At 44.5% G+C, this 25,806-nt stretch overlaps 1 protein-coding gene across 2 annotated transcripts; it reads right to left on the reverse strand.

Moving 5' to 3' along the window:
* Window positions 1–388: 388 nt before the first annotated feature.
* NDP (norrin cystine knot growth factor NDP) lies at window positions 389–20,981 on the reverse strand. 2 transcript variants are annotated; one of them, XM_009915157.2, is made up of 3 exons: window positions 20,717–20,981; window positions 9,204–9,558; window positions 389–1,425 (listed from the first exon to the last, which is right to left on the reverse strand). In XM_009915157.2, exons 2-3 carry the CDS (start codon window positions 9,375–9,377, stop codon window positions 1,198–1,200), a joined length of 402 nt encoding a protein of 133 aa, XP_009913459.1. In that variant the 5' UTR covers window positions 9,378–9,558; window positions 20,717–20,981; the 3' UTR covers window positions 389–1,197. The 2 variants fall into 2 exon arrangements, with proteins under 2 accessions (XP_009913459.1, XP_009913466.1); XM_009915164.2 differs by lacking the exon at window positions 20,717–20,981 and adding an exon at window positions 19,647–20,222.
* Window positions 20,982–25,806: the final 4,825 nt, after the last annotated feature.

Here is a 25,806-nt window from a genome sequence, read left to right on the forward strand (position 1 = left end):
CTAACCCCACCACAGCATCCTACATCCTTGTGTGTGCACAAAGAACGCTTGGGCACATGGACCAGACAAGAGCTGTGCCATTCCCCGAGCAGCTGCTAGGCTGGATGGTGAGTCAATTAGGACCCCAGGTAGCCGACTGTCAGGTAAATCAAAACACAGCCTTTGTGATCGAGTGGATAACGCTGGGACTCAGACTCTGCCCTAAACTTCCTATGGGCACGTCAGCGTGATTCCCCTGTGTTAAGGACTGCCTGTCTTTAAAAGGCAAAATGCTACTCACTCAATGGCCTAAGAGCTATAGATGAAAATAAATCCTAGGTTTGGTCTTTATTTTGGTGGCTCTGGCTCTGTACATCAGCAGGTCTACCCAAGTTAAGAAAAGACTCCATTTAGTACGTGTCATTTTAATCTTTGATTAGTTTTTAGCATTTGAATAATGGCTTTTGTGACAGCTGTGATACATCACATTTCCAGGCTTTTAGAGGGGAATAATGAGTCTCATGACCTTTCACTTCTCAAGAGTCGCTCAGCCACTGAACTCTGATGCCGCACGCTGCAAATAATCATTTCAGCTGGCTAGGGCTGGGTAATCCCAGCATGACATTTCATATCCAGTTCAATTTTCAATGATTTATTTGTAATTTCTGCTAAACCACAAAGTCATCCAGCACTTGGCTGCTAGATCAGTAACAGATAACCCTTGCCAACAACACAGTTTGTTTTGAAGGCCAATATAACTAGGAGACTGAGAATAAGTTGATAGGTTAAGAGGTTGTATGTGGGAACTGATGCCCATCCTCTGTCCGAACACCAGCTTCCAGAGCGCAGTGCTGTCATCGGCTGACCTTCCTCTCTTTTCCCCTGCTGCCCTTGGCCTAAAGTAAAAGCACCTTTCTGTAGTCGGAGCTGAGCCTGAGAAAGAAGAAACTCACAAAAATATCCTTTCAGAAAAACAGAAAGGCTTCTTAAGAACAAGTCCTCGTGCTTTTGCCTTTGTCACAGCATACACTTCGGTACCGGCGCCATCCAGGGCCCCAGGATATTTTACACTTTAGCTCTCAGATCCGATCCAGCCTGGTCAGTCCTGTCCTCGCTACAATCGTGTGCTGGGAGCGTCAGCCTCACCTTGGGTTACTTCTTGGGAGCCTTTCCCAACAGCAGCATCCCAGTCCCCTCTCTGCTGCGGCAGGTACATCCCTAGGAGTTGCACTCCTCGCAGTGGCAGGAGAGGATGTAGCGGTAGGTGGCAGTGAGCCTCATGCCCCCCGAGCATCGCAACCGCATGGCCTTCAGCTTGGAGGTCTGGGGCCGGCAGCAATGGCAGGTGGAGCGGAAAGGTTGCTTCAGGACGGTGCTGAAAGAAACCATGGGCTCCGAGCGCGACGTCTGGCTGCAGCGCCCTTCGCAGCGAGCCAGCAGCACCATCTGCGAAGGAAAAGAGACGGGTTAGGAAACTTGCCCCGGTGGCTGCCAGCACACAGCTAACACCAGCAGATGGGTACGTCCTTCCAGTCTGGCTGGTCTTTCTTCACTTACCGCATCTCCCCACCTTGGTGAGAGCACCCATCCCCACAGAGGGCATTGCCTGTGAGCTGTGTCTGAGAGAGCGGAGGAGAAAATATGGGCAGGAGGAAAAGCAAGGCTCCATCTGGAGACCCAGGCACCAACATCAATAAGGACTTCAGGCCCTGGTTTTCTGAAAGCTGACCTTGGGGCTCCAAATGATCCCAGCCAGCCCTGCTTTCCAGGCACGGTGACTGCAACTGTGGCTTGCTGACCCCAGATTTGTGGCAACTGAGCCCTTAAATCATCAGCCAGACTGATACTTTGGTTGGATATTTTCCAGTGTTTTGAGTGTATATACTAGTGATCAGCAGAACTGGTCCTTGGGGCCAGTGAATGTCTCAAATACTTAGATATATAAACATATAAAGTAGAAATATAAAGAAGATGCTCAGTTTATTGCTTCTAAAGAAGTAAGTTTCTAGCTCCCTCCTTTTACAAAGATCACCTTGAGTATGTATTTGCAATTACATGTGTGTGTATATATATCTATAATTGCATCAGTTGTATCTGTATAAAATGCACTGCATAGCATAAGACAGTAAAAACGTAAACAAGATTAACTTGTTGCCAAACATGAGGGTTCACTAGTGAGATCTTCCAAAAGCACTGCAGGCTCCATGGTTCTTATTCTGAGTTCACCAACTGAGCTGTGACCAGAACGAGGTAACTTGCACAATAGAAGGCACTAAGGAAGGAAAGCCCGTGGGGAGTCACTTACTTCTCTTCCGAACACCCCTCGTTGAGCAGAGGAGATGGATAGACTCTACTAAGCTCTATATAAAACATGGAAAGGATCTTCTAAAGCTCAGGAAATTGTGTGGTCAGAAACAGCTGTTACTACCTTGATAATGGTTAAGTGTTGGACAAGTTTGAACAAGTTCTTATACCTTCGTGGAGAATGAAATATTAAGTCCATATCAGCTAATTCTGCTTAACCAACACAAATTTCAAAATCAACTGACTGTATCATCCAAACAAGGTCAAAATGTGACAGAGATGAGAAAGTAGGCAGTAAACTGATTCTAAGTCTATCCTATAACCAAGGAAGGAAATTACATTTTAACCATGCTGCACATATCTCATGGTTTTTCCAGACAATCTAAAAGGATAACTACGGATGTGACAGCAAATATTTTACAAAGTTAAACCTTTTTGAGCTTCTTTTACTACACATGCTCAAGTGGCTGCAAATCTCCAAGTCTTGCAAGCAGGTATGTCAAATCTTAGTTTTTTCTTTAGTCAGAGTCATAAGGAAAGATGAGAGAGAAAGAGAGAGAGAATATTCCTGGTATCAAGTAGGAAATACCAGCACTGTCTGTGTCTACGGGAAAGGCACTGGTCATCTATTGTACACTGCTTAAAAATTACTCTTCCAAGAGTACTTGCATGCTAAATGGTTTGCTTGGAAATGTATTAATATATTAATGACTACAATTCCAGTCAACACAGACAGATCACAAGGAAGATGTCTTCATGAGCTGATGATCTGGGGTTGGTACCATCTCGTTTCTTGGTTTAAGAGATCACGTTTTGTTGCTTTCCAAAAAATTTGCCATCCTTCATGATTTGTAGCGTAAATTTATGGTCCCCTTCCTGTGACATTCATAAGCAAATTCGCTTCAGCTGTTAGTAGTAATATGGTGAGAAGGAAATTTCAGTGTACCGTTGAGCCACACCCCGGCTTTAGATGTACCAGGTGTATCGAGCCCCTTAATACCAATTTCTTTAGTGTATATGAGAACAGGGAAAAAGACAATCATTACAGTGCTAGCACGCCATTACTGATAGATAAAGGTCTACTTTTGTCCCCTTGGTAAACAAAACTCACTTCCCATAGTGACAGGCAGCTGGTAAAGAGCTAGACAGGTATCTAATCCTGCCTGTATTGCAAAGGAAAGACAGCAGATTGGGACGTTTAAAACAGTTAGTTCCCTTCCCAGCATCTTGACAGCTCTTGTTCTGTCCTCCACTTTGACCAGTTCCCTGGATGGCGTGCACTCTCTGTCACAGGCTATTCCCAAGCGTTTGGCTGAAGAGGAGGGTGAAGAGCAATCCAACGGCAGCTGGCAACTGCTTGACGGTTACAAAGAGAACAGAGCCAAACTCTCCTCAGGAGTGGCAAAGGGGGATGTGCAGTGTCCACAAGTGCTTTTGGGGAGGTTCAGAGGACCTCCAGAGTCCCTTCCAACCAACATTTCTCTGATTCTGTGATTTCAGCCCAAATATGACAGCACGGGTTGCTATATGGTAGAGGTGACTTCTGATGGTTGGTGCTTCTGGAGCTGGAACAGTTAGTCACTTCTGGTACTGTTACTCTAAGGACTTTTTATGGCACACATCTGCTCCTGTGTCTGCAGGTACTTTCAGAAATGCCAGGAAAAAAAATAAACCCCTGAGGAACAGGATTAAGGACTACAGAAGAGTTGCAGTAATGTAATTATAGGGTAGAATTATCTGATGTGCCAATATCTGTGTCTCAATACATTTCTTATGAACAGCAAGCTTTCTAATGCAAAATCAGTCAATATTTCTTCAATGTGCAACTGCATTTATAATTGCTTAGCAAGCCTTGTCTTTAAAAGCATGTTTTAGTCTGTGGAGACTCTAATTTTAATCTCAAATTTTGCTAGCTACTTAGTTTTTAGTAAGAGTATGGTCAATATTAATATCATGTAAAATTACACAGTGTTGGTTTTATGCCCTGGTTTTAGATGAGAGTGTAAACTTTTACAAATGGCACAGGACCACAGGTATCAAGTCAAACTTGCAGGATAAAAAAATTTCAGATTTCCCGTTTTGATAGCTTTCTAAATTTCTGGGCTAACCTGAAGTCCTCAGCAAAATTTAACCTCTTCCTCCTCCTCATAAATCCAGAAGAGCACCAGTGGATTTTGGCAGGTGTGCAAATGAGCTGGGAATAGCATGTACTTTAAAAGCTTTGCTTTGCCATTTAGTCAATCGCACCAGCTGCTTATTGCATCGTATACTATAGCGCAATAGAGATTATCACCTAAATAATTAGTAATGCTATGATGGCATAGCACAGTAATACAGTGGGTGTATATATAGTAAAAATGTGTGGGTATTTTATAACCTGATACGCATGCCTCTTGGCTCCCCTCATCCCCCGCACAAGTGAGCTTCTGCATGTCACCTTGCGATGCTGGATCCAGAAGCACAGCGTGCTACAACGTGGGAACCGCAGGGTTCTCGTGTACGAGCAGCTATGGAAGAATAGGTTTTCTTAAAGTCAGCAGTCATGTAGGTATCTGGTAGGCCACAAAAGAGAGCAACCTGAATCTGAGGCAATATTTGACTCCGATCATTCAAGCCGTATTCTGGAAATTCAGAAGTTGTGAACCGGTTTGCTATTAATGGTGTTTGTAGTCCTCTTTTCCACTCTCTTCAGCAACAAACTGAGGCCCAAAAGCAGATGGGCAGAGATGCATGAGAACAGACTTCCACACAGTATCCGTGGCCCGGCTGCAAGCAGGCATTACTGAAAATCTCCTGTGCTACCTTATGAGTAAATGTCTGCAAACATTTGCTAAATCTTTCTTCATCTGGCCCGTGTCTCTCTGGGCTGGATTCTTTAGTGCGAGGCTGTCAGTGGTAGCACACTTCTGGCACATCTGGAGGAAGCACTTGTGACAGCCAATACTGTAATTTAGGAGGCTCTGGTTGCAGCGGCCAGGCGATCCAGCACATCGGTGAAGACCAGTGGGTCTCTGGGACAGAGGTCAGGCAGAATCCAATATGGTCAGGAAAGGCAATACCACACGAGCTGATACAAACATTTCCTTGAAGTCAAAGGAAAACACTGTTTTTCAGGAGCAAATGACCTTCTCCCATCCCTCTTTTGTGTCTCTTTTATACATTCTGTTACTATAATGGACTATGTTTCCAAAGGCTTTGGAAACCTGTTTTCAACATCTGCCTGAGGTCACAAGCAAGAGGGATTTTAATGATTAAATTATATTGAGTGGATGTTTCCAAATGTAACAAAACTACTTCCCATGTGGGTACAATTGGCAGCCTCCACAGAGAAGCACGGTGGACATAATCCTTTTTTAACCAAGACGGACAGCAAACATAATACATCTTGCAATTTCTGAAACCATTTTTAACTTCTGTAATTCTATGCTGCACTAGAAGGGAAAATATACAGAGTGAAAAAGGATGGCTCAATGGAACCAATATATCACGCCAAAAAATGGCAAATTCTCTGTTTGGCATCAATTGTCAGTCCAAGCTTCACAATGGAAACTCGGTGGAAACAAGAGGTACCGCAATTCCCACAGCTACTCCCGCAGAACCTTCCTTTTTTGACTTGTTTATATTTAATCACAATATATATAAGGAACAGACATTGCATCTAATTTTCATTAGCAAGTCTAATGCTGGTCTGTGTTTATGTATTATATCCAGAACAGAAGCCATATGTCTACCAGGATGATTCAGATCCCTGAGACCTTAAAAAAAAAAAAAAGAGCTTGATTTAACAAACAGAGAGAATGTCAAAATTATTTCACTTTGTATGGAAACTGTTTTCATTTTCCACTTCGTGAGAAAGTCCATACAACTTGCAATATTGTTAAAAAACTGTTCTTGAAACCGTTGTGGAATTTGGGAAGCCAAGAGATGTGATAATATTTTCAAACATGATTTCCATTAAAGGCTTGATTTAAAAAAAGTCACTGACATTTTTGCAGTCAGAGTTACAAATGTTTATGTCAACAGCTTTTTTCTCAAAGCTCAGTTTTGAAATAATATGGTTTTCATTACAATGCATTCTGTGTTCTCATTTCCATCAGTCCCACTTCTAAAGGCCTGATTGCTTTCCTCTGTCATTAGGGATGCTAAGAAATTGAGTTGCTGGTGGGTTTCCTTCCTTCCTTCCTTCCTTCTTTCCTTCCATCTTTCCTCCCTTCCTTCCTTCCTTCCTTCTTTCCTTCCTTCCTTCCTCCCTCTTGTTCTTTCTTCAGAAAAATAACCCTCCATCTGATGTCTGTGGCAGCCAGGGTTTTAAGAAAAACCCAGAGGATGGTGATGGCGATGGTGGAGCGAGGAAGGCAGCCACACAGTGAAAGGGCATCGTTGAGGTGTGCAGGAGCATGCCGGACCCACCGGCACATCCCAGCCATCAGGCAACAAACCGGCAGAGTCCTGGACAGGCGCAGTAGCAGCTCCCCATCACGTGGACCAAGGAGCAGCCCCCCACCTAATACAATTATCCGAAAAGCCTCCGCCAGGAGAGCCAGACGAGGAGCAAAAGCCCTTGGGCTGTGTAGGAAGCAATGCCCTCAGCATGGAAGAAAATCATGGCCAGACGGGAGGCACGGGCTGACTGCAGGGCAGGCAGGAGGGTGTGGAGCTGCGGGGCTGGGAGCACTGGGGCAGCAGCCTCGGGACCAGTGCCCGGCTGGCCCAGGGACAGGAGAGTTTGGCTGCGGCAGTGACTGCTGGAGAGCTGGTGGCGATGCAGGGCCAAGCGGAGGCAAAGCCGGGCTGTGGGAACCCGCTACAGCCGGGGAATGGGGATGGGTGGGCGATGGCCTGGGTGAGAGGAGAGACCGGGATAGAGCAGTCTTCTGGCCCCAAGGCCAGGGAAGCCCCATCCTTCATGCTCCAGGATGGATTTGCCTCAGGGGCTAGCCTGGGACCTGTTGTGTTTATCCTCTTATGGCTGAGGCACTGTGCCCAGGTCAGCTGAAATCTGCATTTCTCACCGCCACAGTGAAGTTGCTGCTTGTTACTCATTTACTCTTCTGCGTGTAGAGGGGCACAGGGGGTTCCTACCCAAAGCTGGAGACCAAAGGGCCTCTGGGGTCTACCTACCATCTTGCCTAAGTTACATATGACAGCTCCTCCTGCTCTCTGGCACAGCACGGAGCTGAGAGAGAGGGCCAGCTGGGTGAGGCATCATCCATACTGGACTATACTGGACCATCGCGGTAGCTATGGCTTCTCTGGTCTAATAGGTGATCTGAAGTGCCTTGAGAGAGGAGGGCTGCTAGCACCCACATACCAGTGAGTAAAACCCACCCACACTACCAGCATACCTACACTTTTCACCTTTGCCTCTCACTGGAGTCAACAGCAATAAAATCAATATTGCACAAACAGATGCATCTCTGCAGTTTGTATGTTAATGGTGGATGTTTCCCAGATGGTGGGAAGGTGTAGTCTAGGCTAAAAGCAGACCACAAGATCTGTCCTGAATCACAAATAATGCATAATTTTACTGTTTGAACTCAGAAGCAGTAGGGCAAAACTCTCCGATCTCCCACTTCTGTGGATCAGGCGTGGTTATGCAAAGCCACACAGACAGCGCTGCTGTGCGACCAGTGTAAGGCAGCCCAAAATGGGGCTTTCCCCTGTGCTCAGTTTTGAGGCCATCAGCCAGTCTCTGGCGAGCAGGCACAGGGCAAGCCCCGCTGAAGGTGCACAGCCAGGGCAGCACCCGTCCTGGTGCACAGGAGGAGCGCAGAGCACCGAGCAGGTCTTATTTTCTGTTGACGCTTCTCTCTGTGCTTTATTTTAAATTTTATGGCCCGCTGCTACCTGTGATATTACCTCACCCCTGCGCTGACTATGGGACACAAATAACTCATTCTGCACACAAAGGCATCTGGGGGTCTCCACAGCCAGCGCTGCATCCGTCTGAACTGTGTGGATCCTCTCTCCTCAAAAATGCTCCCAAGATCTCCGCTGCTGGGGTTTGCCATCAGGCTACACCACAGGCAGCCCTCTTGTCCTAAACCCCATCATGTACCTGCCTCCCATCGCTCTTTTACCCAACACAGGGCTGGCAAAAGTGTTGGTGCTGACAGTTGTTCCTTTTCATTAATCCAGGGATGTGGATGCATAAGGCAAAGCCACCTTCTGCGGGACAGAGGGATGGTCCAAGCGGAGACTGTGTATCGGAATATGAGCTGGGTTAACTCAGCCAGAACAAATTAGGACAAGACAAAAGGGACCAGCAAGGATTTTCCCATTGTTTCTCCCCACAATGAAATAAATGACTGTAGGCTACGTGCGCAGGCTGCTAAACCATTTTGGCACAAAATTTTTTAGGCTTGAAATCTCAAAGAAAGGCAAACTTGTATTTCCTTCTGCTCCTAAGCCCTACAGTAAACACCCAATTGTCATTCTGCATGAAAACAAAGGCCTTGAAGCTAAATGGGGGAAAAAATTAGCGATGTTTTTCACTACCATTTTACATCTTGATTCTTTATCTCAGTACTTCACCTTGAAAGTTGTAAGTCTACATACTCCGGATTAAAGACTCACTTGAAGGAGGGGATGACTGGGATGATCTAAACTTCCAAACTAGCCCATCTCCTTGGCACTGGCGGCTGAGACCTCAGTGTGCTCCTTTGAATCTTACAATTTATGGCATATTAGCTTTACCATCATGGTGTGTTTCTCCTTTTGAAAAGGTGAAAATAGAGTCAAGAGCCTTTCTCTCCAGTCCCAGTTCTGATGTACACACTCAGATGTCTCTACATCTGTATGTCTCTGCAGCTAGATTTTGGTAGTAAGGAATTTGTGCAGAGAAAATCACCCAAAATGGTTCATTTTAACAACTCCACCGACACAGCACCCTGCTGCAAGGGGGTGAGGGAAGTCCTTACCTTTGAGCTACACTTGTAGAGGGGGTGGCTGATGGAGTCGACATAGTGATGCCTCATACAGCGGCTGGGGTCGGAGTCGATCATGAAGGAACTGTCTGTTTTACTGTCCGCGTCTCCCATCATCGCCAGGAGCGAGAGCATGGAAATCGAAGCTGCAAGTACATGATTTCCCATTGTCGAGGAACTTCTCACTGATAACAGCAGAGGGAGGTAGAGTATTAAAAAAACTCCAAATACTGGCAGCCAGTTCCTCTCCAGGATGGTGAAAAGTCTGGTTTAAGTCTCTTAGCTGTCATTCTTCGTCTCAAGTTAGAGTTTGCTGAGATTGTAATCCGTCAAAGAATCTCCTGCGCAGCTGGAATAAAAACAATATAAATCACAATCCTGACCAAAAAGACCTCTGGAGGAAAACAGACATAAATAATATTAAGGCACACAGGATTTTTGCTAGCCAAAATATACGCTCTGAGTGAGCATCATTCCCACAGTAGGTAGAGTATATCGCATTAGGAAGGAGATGTCAAGGCCTTATTACTTTAAGCATTGCTCTATCATTTTACTGGGGAGAACCTTTTGACTTTTAACATCACAAGTGGTACAATGCCAATCTTTTTCACTTGGCGATGTCCCTAATGGGTTCCCCTCAAAACTGGTGATAAGTAGCACATCAGAGATTTCTGCAAATTGAAAGGACTGTGTATCCACTCAAAGTGTCAAAGTGGTGGGGGGGCAAAGCTAGGCTGCCTCCTGCATTACAGATGGGAATTTCTGGCCTAGGTAGCACATGGAAAGTCTGGAGGCAGGTTGGCCCCTGGCTCTAGGGGCTGCGTGTCGGTCTCCTGCAGTTGCTGTGCTGCAGGGACAAGGGGTAACCCCTGGCTGGAGGGATGCTGAGGGTCTGAGCCCAGGCATGAGCAAAGCTGTCCCCCAGGAAGCTTGCTGAGCACCGACCTGCATTGCATGGAGGACCACCCGGCTCTCTGGCTGCCCTGCCCTCCTGAGTACCAAACTCACATGCACACAGGTGTTTACTTGCTTACTTGTCAGGCTGCACTTGCTCAATGTTAGTCTCTTACCCATTAATTAAAGAGAAGCCTCTGAAAAATACATTGGATTCCATAGCATGCGAGTACATCCCAGCTATCAATTGGGAAAAAAAATACATGCAGGTGGAGTCACGTGGATATCCACCCAGGCACCTGGATTGCTGGTGCATGTTGGAGACCAGGAGATCCCCCAGAAAACAGGCGCAGGACAGCCCCTGCAACGCTGCCTGGAGCTCTGTGTCGGTGGGGGAAGGAGGGCATCTACCTCAGCTGCTTCATCACAGCCCCTTGATCCTTCTCACAAAGCCCTCAGTCTCAAGTGGGTGATTTAATTTTGCTTTTACTACAAACAGCTATAGCTTGAAAGAGCTGTGAATTATCCATCTAAATACAACCTGATGAAGCAAAGGATAGTCATAAGTAAAGTTAAAAGCGCAAGGACTTTCTGAAGAAACTTGTGATAAAACAGTTCCCTGGTCACACAGAAATACTGCCCCAGAGGCTCTTGCCTATTTAAAGAGCTGATGTGTGCCTTTATTGCCTTATACAAGCCTCTTTCAAAACTGTTTACTGGTTTGCTGGTGATACTCTAAACCGACTGATACTCATCTCCCAAACAGCCTGAAATTACGAGGCCTCCCCACCAGAGTGCTTGATGATTTGTGTATTGCTTTATAGCTTGCTCAAACACTTTGGTGAGAGGAGTGCATAGCAGTGAGAAACACTTCCAGAGTTCATCCAAGTTGGGAGTCGGGACTTCTCAGGCTGAAGTGACATACACGGTCTCATGCTGGGAAGAAATGTAATTAGGGATGCTCTGTGTATTAGACATTTTTTAAAGCCTTTTTTGGGTTTCAAGCTATTGTCCATGTGCCTAAGTAGGAAAGAAAAAATGATGTGACTGTCGATTTAAAAGACTTTATTTTTTTCACAGAGTCTGACCTATGACCTACTATATTCTCCTGGAGCAAATGTTTTTTGGTGGACACGGCATTAAAAAGATACTATGTCTTTGCAGTATAAGGAGCTTAAACAACACTAACCACTGAGGATCTCAGATACATTTATGCACAGTCTCATTCATGTCAATAAATATCCCTCCAAACATTTTAGCAGGGTAAGAGAGAAATCTCTCCATCATGGGAGCTGGGACAGACTCCTTCCCAGAAGTGAACTGCACTACTCTGGTTCATGCAGATGATGCCCAAGGATTAGCTAACAGGAGGAGTGATGCACTTTTTTTTTTATTTTTTATTTAACCTTTTACCTACATTCCTATTCTTTATAAAGAGGCTGACCAAAACACGCTGCTTGGCAAGGTCTCTTTCCAACATAGTTAATCAGTATTACACACCCAGTAATTCGCTCTCTGTCCAAATAAGTTTACTTGATATTGGACGGTCTCATCTCATGTAATAGTATGTCCAGGGATCCCCATTTCCCACTCTCTCTGTCCCACTGTTAATTTTGTGCTTCTATATCTTTCTGTGTTTTTGATCAGTATGATTTAATACAGTGAGAGAAATCTGGAGTCCTGGCTCTGTTTTCAAAGGCTTATCTCTCTAGTTTTCTTCAGGAAATAATTGGATGACATAGAGTCTGCCTCACGAAAACACTCTGAGAAAGCTGGAAAGAAGCAGGGAAAAATGTGAGAAAAGGAAGACGTCAGTACCTTCTTCAGGATAAGCACAGCACAATACAAAAAGTATTAACACTTTCGCAATCTTTAAAAATTGCCCTGATACTTCCCTGGCAAAGAAATGTAGTGGGCTTTGGTAACAAAACTTTGAAAGAAGAAAAAAGTACGGTTATCACATATTTGTTAGTAAAAAGAGAGACCACGGATGTAAATGTGACCCATCTTTTGTGAAAAAATTGTGTACAGTTGTTGATAGACATACTGGCAAAACGAGTGTGTAGGTATCGGAAGCGGGACTGCAGAAAACACCGGCCTATTTGCACATGCCAGTATCTCCCAACATACCTATGTGAAGTATACAGATACATTTTTCAAGTACATATGCCATATACAATTGAGATATATGGAAAAAAGTCTCACAGGGACATTTAAACATATAGAAGTTAGTGTGTAGATTTCTGATTGTGTAAAAAGGTCTAAATATTTTCACTCAGGTACATCACTGTGATGAAGTATGTTGACATGACATTTTCCATTTCCAGCTGATATTATGCAATGGCATTTCACTTTAAATTAGCATTCTTCTTTTTTTTTTTTTTTTTAAGTTTATATTCTTTTTGAAATGCTGTCTGAAATTATAAAATCCTAGACAGTACATGACATCGAGTGACATATGTAGTTTCCAGTCTATCCTTCTGTCCAAAACCAGAAGCAAGTACACCTGTAATCATTAATCATTATAGCTGTACTTATGATGGCATTTTGTTTCATTTGGAAAATACACTTTTTCTACCAAAATCAACAATTTCACACAGAATTTTTTTTCTTTTATTTAGATCTGTTTTTTCCTCAGTTTCTTTTCATGTGAAAAACTGTGGTAAACAGCTCATCTGCCAAGCTAACAAAAAGGAAGCTAAAATGCTTCCTCTTTACAGCATCCTGTAAAGAAAAAGATGCGAAAGTGACTTCATATTCTCAGGCTGAAAATTAGCTACAAAAATATTTTGGTCTAACAGTGGATGAATATCACTACTTCTCATTTTTTCAGAATTCACTGATATGGATATTGCATATTGTTAGCAATAGGCTTATAATGCCCTTTCCATATAACTAGTTTTCAGGAATTCATAGAGACATAACATGCTAAAAGCTGTTACAGCTGTTACCTAAAACTGCTACAGCTGTTACCTAAAAACTGCAGGGAAAAAATAGAAGACATCCCTCAGAAAGACCATATGAACATAGAATCCAAGGCTATATTGCACACGGACATAGGGGCAGAGTTAGGGTTATTTTTCCAACTTTATGTTGCTATTAACTGCTTTTTGAATGCTAAAATAAAGATTTTTTATCATAGTAGTGTTAATATCATTTAGAGAGTGGTGAAGGTTTTGTTTTGCTTTAAGGACAGAAGAAAATTCCATCATCTGGAATTATTTAGCCAGTCACTTTGTGAGAACGTAAACAGAAATTCCCTTTTTGCTATGTATCTTGGAAAAAAATAAGGAGCCGAGCAATTCTCCAAAGGTCTATTGGATCTGTACCACTTTTACCCTGGAAGGTAGGGAGGCAGCAATGGAAAAGCTCATTTATGGTGTACTTCTACTAAGCTGTTCCCCGCTCCTGAGCCCCCTGAATTAGGCATGCACGTATGTTCAGCTTGGCCTTCATTTGCTGTGCATTTTCCATGTTTGAGACTCCTACTGAATGGTGAGGGTACAATTCAAGTCACTCAATGCCTTTTATGTTTCGGAGGCTGCCAAAATCCCGTTGGAGCAGCAGTGTGTATATATAACTAAGCCTGGCCTTGCATGCTGTGCATATTCAGTAAACACAATTACTTGGATCCTACCATGTGGTTCCCTCATTCTGAATTTGTTATGTAAACAGAAGAGTTACGAGACTACTCAGCTTCTCCAGACTCCAGCCCCCAAAAAAGCGTCACTAACTATATACATATATATATGTCCGTGTGTGTGTGTAGCTCGCTGCTGCTGTTCTGACAAAAAAGCCACAAAAACCTTTATGAGACCAAAATGAATTTCTCAAGAACTTTATCTAGCCTGGAAAAGTTTAGGCCAGAAAGATGAGGATTTGGGGGTTTTGCGCTCCAAGATTTGGACCGGAGTGGAAACGACTGTTAGGAAGACTACACCAGGGTTACACCAGGGTTTGTTCTGCAGGGTTAAACTCCCCACTGCCATGAGACAGGCTGTGAAAGGGGCTGGGGATGGAAGCCAAGGAGGAGCAATCTGCGCTGGAGACAACCTCCAGTCTCCCAGCCTGGGCATGGGGCAGCGCCGCTGTGGAGTGGTTCTCCAGCCCTGCGACCACATAGCACGGCACGGTCTGTTCCCAGACCTCCTCCAGCCTCCACAGCACTCAGATGGCTTCCAGCCCACGCAACTACCCGCACCATGCTCGGGAACTGCCTGGGAAGCAATGTGTGCTGTGGGACAAAATCGTACGAGTGACCATCTGAGCAATTTAAGAGAACAGTTTGTCTAATAGGAGAGATCACCTAAGATGCTGTGCCTGGTCCTGCTTTCCGTTGAATCAACTCAGAAGCTTTATCAGCTCCAGTGTATGTTTTAGCTCTGTAACTAAATGTAATTGTCCTCTCATCAAGTTATTTTACTGTGGCCATTTCTGTTGCAGCAGTAAAGTAGCTGGCCTCCTGTATATGCTGTCAAAATCCTTGCTCCGCTCTGCGGCCGCCTTTCAAAACACCTGACAAAGTCACCGAGCGGCCATCTGGCAGCCGGGAAGCAGCAGGTGAACACAGGGAACTCCAGTTGTTGGTGAAATGCCTCCGTGCAGCATACGAACAGGTTTCTTCCCCTCCCGAGACAGGGCAAATACCAAACTAAATATTTTGAGTGAGATCCTTACAGGTCTAAATAAGTGAAATGCTTTCCTGAGGCCTCGTTGTGCCAAATGAGCATTTGCCCCGCTGACATCCAGCTGTGCTGAAGCTTGTCCCCTTGGACACCAAGGGGAATGTTCTCACCCATCGCAGGGGAGCTCCATCCACCCGTCACCCAGCAGGTTGCAGGGCAGCCCGCGCCTGCAAGGAGGGTACACGAATTTCACGCGCTCCTGGCCAGAGCTGGCAGGCAAGAGGAGGAGGGAAGGAAAAAGGCAGCAGGAAGGAAGACAGGCTCGAAAGAAGGGACTTAAGCCTCTTCATCTGGGTGTCCGCAGGAGGGAAGCACATCTTGTGGTCCTACTGAGGTTGCGCTGTCCTACCGCCTGCCAGCCAGCAACTGCAGAGCATTGTCCCGTAAAAACCAAGAAGATAAAACGGATGCTACCTCTGAGCAGTCAAAAATGTCAAACGCACTGATGGTCGTTGAGAGAAACTCCTGCGCATCGTTTTCTGCTGTGAGGCTTCGCTAAGTCTTTTAATATTTCAGGAGATGAATACCTGTGACTGTAAGCAGACTGAAAAAATAGGAAGACCGCGGTGTTTGAAGCGTAAGAAACAACATCGTAATTGCTGCAAATATAATGGAAGAACACAGTGCTGCAAGCACCGCTGGGAGCATCAGCATGCCTGGGATGAGGACGCATGGGACGGGTTCCCTGGGCTTTGATGGGGCGGCTTGTGTAAGGCCCCCATAAGTGTTCACGCGGCGGGGACCCGGTGCATGAGGTGGAACAAATTAAGCTGAACAGCACTTGAGCTGGCTGAGCTCCCCTCTCCTTTTGAAGTTTCCAAGAATATTTCTAGTCCTTCAGGTAGCTGGGAGAGGGGGAGCTAACAGTGCCTTCCTGCTAGGCGGTTGAAATAACAAACTCTAGTGGGTACTGCAAGCTGGCGCCCTGCCAGCAGACAGGCACAGGCCAACGTGGAGAAAAGGTTTTTAATACATTCCCAAAGAATAACTACTGGTGGACAAAAGAGCGTTTGTATTTTTATTCTTTCCTTTTCCTGCTTCCAGGAAACTTTAAATAGATTGATTAGGGGCATGTATGGGATCTCTCTCTAATGAGCTAGTAGAGCCATTTAATGGTGAGGTGATGCCAGCCTTGGATTCTTTCTTTATTCTTGTGTCTCACTGAATATCAGAGTAGTCATGGTCTTGAGCGTGGGACAGGAATTGAGAGGAACACAGTTTTCCACTTGCTCATCCAGAGGGTTCTGGATGGGATCACTGCTCAGTGAAGCACCAGGCGCAGAGCTGAGCTGTCTAAGTAAGTTTGCCCATCCCTCTCAGGAGGCAAACCAGCAAGGGTGGCTGCTGGCTACAGTGCAAATATTCCCAGCCAAGCATTAGCTATAGGATTTGCTTCAGTAATTACCTTTACTTTAGTCTTATGACCCAACATGAGGCAAAATTACTCTTGGCCAAATTACAAGTTGCTGAGAGGTCTAGGGCATTCAGGCATGTGTCCTCTACCTGTTGGAGTGCGTTACAAGCAGGTGGGCAGTTTTTGTTCTCTTTTACATATTTTCTAGAGAACTCAAAGGACTGGAGTTAACAACAGATGCAGGAATAGGAATGGGTTCCGTATTCTTTAATACTAAGCAAAGACATCCCTGCCACTGGGACCAGCAGCGAGTGCTATGCATGCTGGAGATAGCACATGATTGAAGGACATGTTCCCTCTTTTCTGACCCTCGGGGCAAAATCCTCTCTTCTTTTATACACAGGCAAAATTCAGACCACCATCCATATATCTCGGCCTCCGATAATTAGGGAACCCAAATATTTGGCTCATGGTAACAATTTTATGTCTTCTAACAAGGGGAACAGCGTTCCCCTAGGTCCCACTCTCTTTGAGCCGTGCTGCTATGACAGTAATGCGATTGTCACTGCCATGGTATGCTTAACCTTTGCCAAACCAGAGCTGAGGCATTAACTCAGATCCTCAACTCACATGTCTTAAAGGGCAACATAACCTGTGCTGCCTCCGCACCGCCAGACCGACAGTTTGCAGCTCAGTAATAATAAGCATGTAAATGTGACAAGCGTAAGCCGTAACAATGATTGATGCAAATAGAAGAATAACAAAGAGAAGCTGAAAAATAGTGATGCGGTGGAATTTCTAGGGCTGGTGTCTCCATGGCACCAGCAGCCCAATACCCTGACACCAGAAGAAAGGCTACACTTGTCTGTGGTAGAAAGGATCTCCGTGCCACGCAACGAAATTCCAGCAAACAGGACAAGGACTGATGGTGTCTGGAAGTGGTAGTGCCACTGCTACCCGGATAATAGTCTGAATTAGATTATGTGAAAAAAGAAGGAATATATAGACAGCCAGCTGCTCAAAGGCTTACTACAACCTTGCTTTTATTGTTCTGCTAAGTTAGAGGTGGGGCATCAGAGGGATTCCTAACATACCACTACTGAGAAATTTTAATATGTTCCACACTGACACATATAAAAAGGAAATAACAGCTGATCATAGTCAGTGGAGACTGCAGCATCTCTTCATACGCATGCACAGAAGCATGGGCAAAGTGGGGTGCTCTTGGCCAAGGAGACTCAGGCACCCGAGCTACCCTGACCCAGCTAAACCTTTCTGCTGCCATTGAGCTGAGTTTCAGCAAAAGGACTGTCAAGCAGGAAGCAAGACAGCAGAAAATAGGTGATCTGGGCATGGCTACTCACCCCATCCCAAGATACCAGGACGTGGAGAAGGGCAGGGGAGCTGAGAGGCTGCACATTTAACACTGATGAAAAGAAACACATGTTTACACAACCGACAATGATCCGGTGGAACAAGATATCACAGAGGGCAAAAGTTTAGCTGGGCTCAGCAAAAGGACTTGTTATGTATGGGAGGGTTACAGTTGTGAGGGTTTTATTTTTAAAGAGTTTTTGGAAGGGTTATAAACTCTCAGGACTCAGAGTTCAGTTGATGGGGTTAGGGAAAAATCCTTTGCCACAGCAAGTTACCCCGTAGCTGCCTGCCACGGGGTCTCTATGTCTTTCTTTGATGTGACCGCTTCCAGCCATGCTCAAGAGGTGGATTACTCAAATAACATGGGACTGTGGCATGGTCTCATGTAGCAAAACTTTTCTAAAACTCATGGAGACAAGCCTCTCCTCATACTCAGCAGGACATGAGAGGCAGAGGAATTTGTAGTATTTGTAATACAACTATCTAATATTTATAATTGTAATTACAATTATAGTATTTGGGGGGAGAAAAAAAAAAAGGACTTTTTTCTTTTTCTTCTTTCAGTTAAACAAATAATCCAGACTTGTTACAAAAACCAGATGTCTCAGTGGCTTCATGCAAGCTTTGCACCATAGATAGTCAACTGCCTTCAAGGTCCAAGAACAACCCTGAGCGCTTCCTAGCGCATCTGAGAGCAGACAAGCCAGGAAGGGGACAGTCAGCCCCAGGGCAAAAGGGGAATGAAGCCAACTCCAGGAGGACTCCCTGTCAAATGAGTCACTGCAGGCGTCAATGCCAGTCCCCAAGTTGGTGGCTTGCTTCCCTCCCACCTGGGCAAAAGAGATTGCAATCCTGGCCACTCAAGCAAGCAAGAACATATAGATGCTATCACAAGCCTTGATAGCACGTGAGGGATTGTTTCAGTGGGGCAGATGGCTTTTGCGGAGATCAGCCATGCGTAGGTAGCTACCTGGGGTGTTGCTGCTGCAAACTGGACAGAAGACTGTCTGTAACAAGTATCTTGCTCTGCAAGGGGGAATCATCAGCGTACGTGCATCTGACCAAAACCAGGCGCTGCGCAAAGCCAGGAAACCTATGTGGGATACCTTCAGGTAGAGATCTGAGCTTGTAACTAGAGTAATCAGCAGCAGCCCCTAATTATACCCCTCCACTAAATCAAACAGCATTTTATTTTGTAAGCTTGAAACATCTTTTTGTTCCACATTTGCTTTTAACTGGAAAAATCTTAAAGCATCTTCTTATAATACCCGTATTGCAAATACGATTTCATTATTCCAGCAAGAGCATGCCAATGTATATATGTCACATTAGGAACCCTGATTCAAGCTGGTAAGTAATTACTCACCAAATAGTTCTATTTAGGTGGACGGAATTATTCATATGTATAACTGCTCACAGATATGAGTAAGGTCCCACAGCCCGAGCAAAAGTGACCACTGTTAGTAATTCAAAAGAAAAAAAAATAGAGGTTCTAAAATGTAGATGTTCTTTTGAGGAGGGACAAATAACAAGGCTGTGATTATTACATCCACATTTATTGACACCACCAGGCAGCTGGGTTGCTTCTATTAGAAAATAACTTTGCAATAAGGAACTGATTTGAAGTGACTTTGTCCCCACTGTTGGTTTTAAATAATCATTTGGCTGTCCTTTTCCAATATGCAGAGTTCTCACCCCTCAGCCACTGGGACAGTTACAAAGCTTTAGGGACTGTGAGTAACATTTAGCATATAAGAAACATTTTTTCATCTTTAAAGAGCTGCAGAAACCTTAACAAGTTCCTTGTCATGCCATCTCTCCCAGGCAGAAACAAGTAAGGTGTGTTATGGGGGAGGCTATGGGAGAAATTTAAATGAACTTAAGGAGTAGGATAAGAAATCTGCCTGACAGTCCCACAAGAGTCAGTTCACACACGCCGTCTCGCAAATTCAGATTTGCCACAAGAAAATTACCCCCGCAACACACACTCCATGGGAGCCTGCTTTACTGACACTACAGTGGCTAGCAAACGTAGTACTGACATTGCTCTTCACATGGTTCACCTTTTTACCCTGTTTTTGCTGCTGGACCCATTCATTTGAAGTTTTATAGGATGAATTCACTCACCTGAATCCTAGCAGGGAGACGGGGCTTTCTTCCTCAGCTGGGCTCACTCGGGGCAGTGTCCGTTCCCGTGCCTCGCAGTCACACTACACTGACACTTTATCACCGGGCTCATAACAGTGAAACTCTTCTTTTGTCCCAAAGACACAGAGAACGGTCATGCTCGTGCCTCTGACGCTGACACACAGCGAAATGATCTGCCAGCAAACGAGGAGAGCCTCCCTCTCTCCTTCGGCAGGCAGTCTGGGGTCCTGCAGCATCCTCCCGTGTCAGCTACTGACTGCACAGCCACGCTGCATTACGTGTTGCGCTGACGGGGTCAGCTACCTACTAAATATACCCCTCGGCGTTACAGTAAAGGCAAACATCGTGGCTTTTCTCACAGGTTTCAGCCAATCGAGAGTGTATATTAAATCTGTCCTAATCCATAACCAGTGCTGTCCAGTCCATAGGAAAGCTTCCCAGAAGTTTGGATAAATAATAATGTGCAAATTAAGAGTGCTCCTGCGAAGCATGACACACAAAGCTAGAAATAAATATTGCCTGTTGTTTCAAATTATTCTGAGCACTCCGGCAGATGACTGGCAAGAGAACAGCATGCATAAGTAGTGATAAAAGTAAACAGTCCATCTTTAAACTAGCAGGCTTGCCTGTGCTCATAGAGCCCTATTGTAATGGGACAAAGAGGGTGCTGGCGATACCGGCGCTCTCTCGACGAATTCGGGGCAGAGTCCAGCACGTCCATTCACTCCAAAGCCATACAGCTAGGACAAATGCAGAGCTGCATGAGCTCGGCATGCCCACAAGAATAGATGTTTAACCAAGTTGCTCAGAAGTACACTGGGCTACCTGTTTGACTGCGTACAGGCATCCTTCAGACAGGACATATAGTTAAAGATCCAAGGATAAGAAGGAGACACAGGTACTAGAACTGTTTCAATTCCACATGAACACATTTCAATTTAAAAAATGGTACAAGGAGAAGATGTGTTTGCCAGATAAAGAGATTAAGCACTCAGTTTAAGTCCATGTAATACTCAAAATCTGGAGGAATCTCTTATTTGTGTGCTTACCTTTGGAAAACGCACGGCTCCTTCCTTCCCTCAAACTCTTCAGAGAGCTAAAAAGAGGTCCTGTTACTTCCAAATGCTTTTGTTCTTCTGTCCCTCTGTCACATGGCTTGCCTTTTATATTTGCAACACACAAAAGTTAGGGCTGTTGTTTAAGAGAGAGAGGGAGAGGGGGGGAGAGAGAGAGAGAGAGAGGGAATGTCAAATGGAAAAGTGCCATTGCAGTCATATATCAATCAGGGCAGCGGCAGCAGCAGCTCACTGGCAAATGGGAATTCCACAGAAATGTGAAGCTCTTGTTATCTGAGAAATCACAAAACACCACCAGCCAAGCTCCTCTCTGCAGGGACTTATTATTATTGGCAAGCCAGGAAATAGAAGGAAATGTAGGCTCTTTTTTTGTTGTTGTTATTGTTTCGGATCTGGAGATATGTACACTGTGGCATATGTAAGCCAGTGGAATACAAATCCTGAATCAGATTCCTTCCTAAACAAATGCACTGTGTGCAAGATAAAGCAAACCACTGAGAAGCAAGGTAACAGACCTAAATGAGGAATCTGAAAGTAATGATTTTAAAAATTTGATATCGGTTTGCACTTGGAAAATATCCATATAAAAACTACCTTTTCCCTGGATTACTCATTAATCTCCTTCTTTTTGACAGGTTTTTCTTAGAATTTTTTTTAGCTGTGATTATCTCAGATATCCTTAATTCAAGCTGCGCTGCTTCACTACAATTGGTCACCTAAATCATCTGACATTCCCTGGCTCTCCAGTTGGGTAACAGACAAGCATTTTCTGTATAAATACTTGTCTGCAAATCTGCAATTTTGATGCTTCAGATAACCTGCCCCGAAATTCTGAAGTTTCTCTCGAATAAACTCAGAAGTTTGCTCACAGAAGCAAACATTGTGTTTCTGCTTTACCCACCTTCCTCTGAAGAATGCCAAGTTTGAAGACAGTCATCCTTCAAACCTTTTATATAAATATTGTGGGTTTATGCAAAAAAATTCATTCCCTGAGAGGCTGAAGGCAGACTCATTCCACTGGAAAACCCCACTTAGAACGGACCAACCCTTCCTTCCTGCTTCCACAGAGGAGCGCATTTCACTTCCCTTTGGAGTGCCCCCTAGTTGTCCTGCGGCATTACGGGAAGCACAGACCTTAGCTGGTTAATTAAAAAATAGGCGACATAGCTGGCCATTCACAAGCTGGATCTGTTCAGAGGCACTGGCCAGCAGATGGACGGGGTCCTGTGTCAATTGTGTTTGAACTCTAAAGGAAAGTTGGTATTTGATGGATGAAGTTATTAGCTAAATGTCTTATGTGGTATAAGATCAAAGAACAGATGGAAATTATGCCTTAAAAATAGAATAATCTAAAAGGGGAATGGCTTGTAGATGAGTAAGCATCATGGAAACAATAAAGGAGACATTCTTTGGCTTGCTTTGCTGTAGAGCCAGGTTTGGCTGGTGGGATAAACAAATGATCCATTTAGGACCGAGATTCTCAGGATGTGAGTTTTGCTGCACATTTTTTCTCTCATACTCAGTGTTTACATTGTTTTGCCTTTTAAGTCAACCCTGGGTTTCTCTCACCAACCGTATGCATATCAGCTCTCTGCCTCCCTCGCAGATGCCGCCGCGGTCACCCAGGATGGATGACGGCAGAGCTCACCAGCATCTTTGCTTCACTGCAGCTGCAGGATGAAATGTCACCGATGCTCTGTGCACACACTTACCTTAAACAGACAGACTACACATAGCAATCTTTTTTAATTTAGCCAACACCCTCTTTTAAAATCAAGCCTACTGGCCCTTTGGTCATTATGCTGCTGGGTTGTGTCTCTTTTTCCATGGGTGAGAAAGTGGCTCACATAATCCAGCTGCTTGCATTAAGGACCTGCCATGTGCAAGACAAAAGCCTGGCTAAGTAGTTCCTGGATGAAATCCTCCAGGAGACAGTAGATACCCTACTCACAGTCCTTACTGAAAATAATGCTGAAGTTTTTTACTGGTCCAGCTCAGGTTTCTTATCTTTGCATCATCTACAGGTAACAATATCTGTATTAATTGTTTGTTGGGTGCTAAGCATACTTTAAATACTCAACAATTATCAATAATACCTCAAACAGTAGTATTTTTGAGAAGTAGTGCTCAGCAGTTTGCTACCACAGCTACAAATTCCTAATACAGGAAGACCTGCAGATATTGGACTAAAAATTTTTCAAAAAATTAAAAGCGGCTTTCAATTTTTTATCTTCAGCTTCAAGACCGTGTTTGGCAGTAAGTGGAAGTTAATGGGCAGTTAATCGACCTCACAGGCTGGTGACTTATAAACCAATGGTCTCATTTGTGCTGTCTGAATGAACTTACACATGATCACAAGCATGAAAGTGGAAGCATCAAAGGTAGCCTTCCCCCTCCTCAAGAACACTATGGGCCATAACTTTGTCATAGCTGTTCATAAATCTTCAGCCTCTCTCAACCACTGTGACTTAATCCCACCCATAAAACCAGTCATTTTAAAGAAACAAATAAAAGCGGAACGCACAGGAGCTCAGAGCCCGGTTTTCAAAGATGATTAGGCATTTGAGATGACCCCAGATATTAGATAAGATTTCCAGAAGATCTAAGTTATCCTGCTCCCATCAGTTCTGATCTGAGTTCCCTTCAGAGGAAGTTTATCTCACTTAACAGTAGTTGCCTGAAAACTAAGTTTAGCGTCTCCCAACAGCACATGGAGAGTTTCCATCCCAAATTACTTTCAGTTCAGGCCAGTTTCAGGACAGCATCAATAACAGTTTTTCTCTCTGTGAATAACCAAAGATATTCTGCTGACTCAGTTGGACTAAGTATCTTTTTTTTTAAATAGATAAAACTAGGTGAGATAAAGTTGGACTAAGTATCTTTTTTTAAATAGATAAAACTAGGTGAGATAAACCCCTTCCTCAAGGACTCAGGCTGTAATTCTGAAGAGATGGAGATCCACCTCTGCATGGAGTTCTACCAGCCTCCCCAGTTCCACCCCCATGAAATGCACTGCAGATCTGCAACCCTAATTTGCAGGCTTCCTTATTCCACCACTGCATGACCTACAAGACTCATGTTTGTGCTCAGAAAAGCATTGTACTACCATTACTTGCAATTCGGTGGGACCAAATCGTTTGCCCCATTGGCATCATCAAGCACCATGTTGCTTCCTCAAAGGAGCAGGGTCTCACCTCTCTATCATGCACATGTTGTGAAATGCATTCAGACTTCTGCAGCAAAATCAATCTTTCATTTTTATCTGAAGGATTTTCCAGTGCTGCCATTTTGTAGTCTTCCCCAGGCAATTTTTTAATTCTGAGACAGTGGATAACAGACCTCCATATCATTGAATGTACTATCAGAACAGACACTACTTGGTATCTGTGCTGGTTGTGCCTGCGAAGACAATGAATGGAGTACACATGGAAGAACAATTTTTAAGTATAGGTATATACTCATGCACAGACATAAACACACCCATTATTGCTGCAAGCAGTTAAAGGGAGTATGATGTATAGGAATGCGGTTCGGGGAAGGACAAAGCTTTGTTCCACTACTGAACTGATAAAGGGTGGTTCATATTTTCAACTGCTTTTAAAGCCCCTATGGGACTGCTGGCTGAGCAAGGGGCAGCGTGCCCTCACTGGCTAGCAAGCACATGCTCATCATCCAGCACGCTGTGGTTCCTCGCCTCCTCAGACTGCCAGACTGTGAGTGCTTCAGCTTCCTTCTGCAGTACAGCAATAGGATGCAACGCTCCTGCCTAAACACCACAGCTCCTTACCTATCCAAGAAACTGTCTAGAAACTTAGCTTTCTCTGAGATGTCTGCCTCGCTGTTAAAATTGCTTGAAATTGGGCAGCTGGTTGAAAAGCCAATGGGAGAGACTAACATCAGGGCAGACAGACAAAGGGCAACTCAGTCCTATGAGACAATCATAAGTAAGAGAGTAAAGATGTCTTTCTTCTACCTTCAGACTGCTGGACGGCAGAGTCCCTTTCTCCTAGAAGAGACTGTGGCCACCATGATCCCTGTCCCCATCACCTTTGGAGTGACTGGCTGCACCTCTCTAGTGTCTTTTGCCACTACTTTATATCTAACGGAGAAAGAGAAAAGCTACCATGTTTCTCTGAATCTTGGCAATACGGTTCAACTGTTCTGCAGACACTTGTGGGATGTAGCCACCCTTCCTGAAGTCAGATATCTCAGTCCCAGCTAGGCTCCTCTTATTGTCAGTGGAAACCACAAATAGGTACTGCCCGAGGGGCTGTTCACTTGCTGATAATAGGATGAGGTGGAATTGCCTTTTGACAGTATCCATTTATCTCTATTAATAACAAAGGGAGCCAAGAATGACTAGTTCAGATTTAGTCATCCAGCTGCTGGATGCCTTGGTTAGGGCAGATGAATTCCACCTTTAAGGTTGTTTCAAATTATCTTATAAGCATATGCAGTAGATAAATAACGTACCAGACATCTATAGTTGTACATAGGTCAATGTTAAATATCTTGCTTTTTTGCCAAGGTTGCAGGGAAAGTTTTGTGTCAAACAGTGTGGGATAATGACATTTGATGTGCAATGTGCAATTTGCAGTGTATTTCTTCCATCTGATAGAGGTAGAAAGAGTGTCTTCGTGAAGATTTGTAGTCTGTCAAATGCTTATCCAAGTATCAAAGAACAGTTATGAGGTGTCCTACAGGATCCCCAAACCACATCTAAACACAGGCTGTATTAACCCCCATCTCTTGTAGGAAGGAGTTACAATCACGCCCCCGGGGTTTCCAGTGTGGAGTTTGGGACTTTGGGATACAGCTTACATGTGGTATCTCTGGCAATTTCTCCCATGCTTCTCCAGTATTTGCACCTCCACCTCCCCATGTGGGTGACATATGGTGCACTTTGGGTGCCAAAGTTGGTCTTTCTACCCCACCACCCCAAACCACAAGCAGTGACATTTCTGCTGTTGCCTGTCTCCTGTGTTCCTCAAGAGGTCAGAGTTTGTCAGAAAGTCCTAAACAGCGTTCAGTGGCACAACTGGCAGTTTTGTCTGAGAGCAAAC

Source organism: Haliaeetus albicilla, chromosome 6 (genome assembly GCF_947461875.1).
Source record: "Haliaeetus albicilla chromosome 6, bHalAlb1.1, whole genome shotgun sequence".
NCBI classification, from domain to species: domain Eukaryota; kingdom Metazoa; phylum Chordata; class Aves; order Accipitriformes; family Accipitridae; genus Haliaeetus; species Haliaeetus albicilla.

Bases quoted from the DNA above. Each gene is read 5' to 3' on its own strand.
- NDP (XM_009915157.2), bottom strand. From the start codon at position 9,377: ATGGGAAATCATGTACTTGCAGCTTCGATTTCCATGCTCTCGCTCCTG. The intron at 1,426-9,203 runs GTAAGGACTTCC...TTTCCTTCGCAG, and splicing joins TCTACAAGTGTAGCTCAAAG to ATGGTGCTGCTGGCTCGCTG.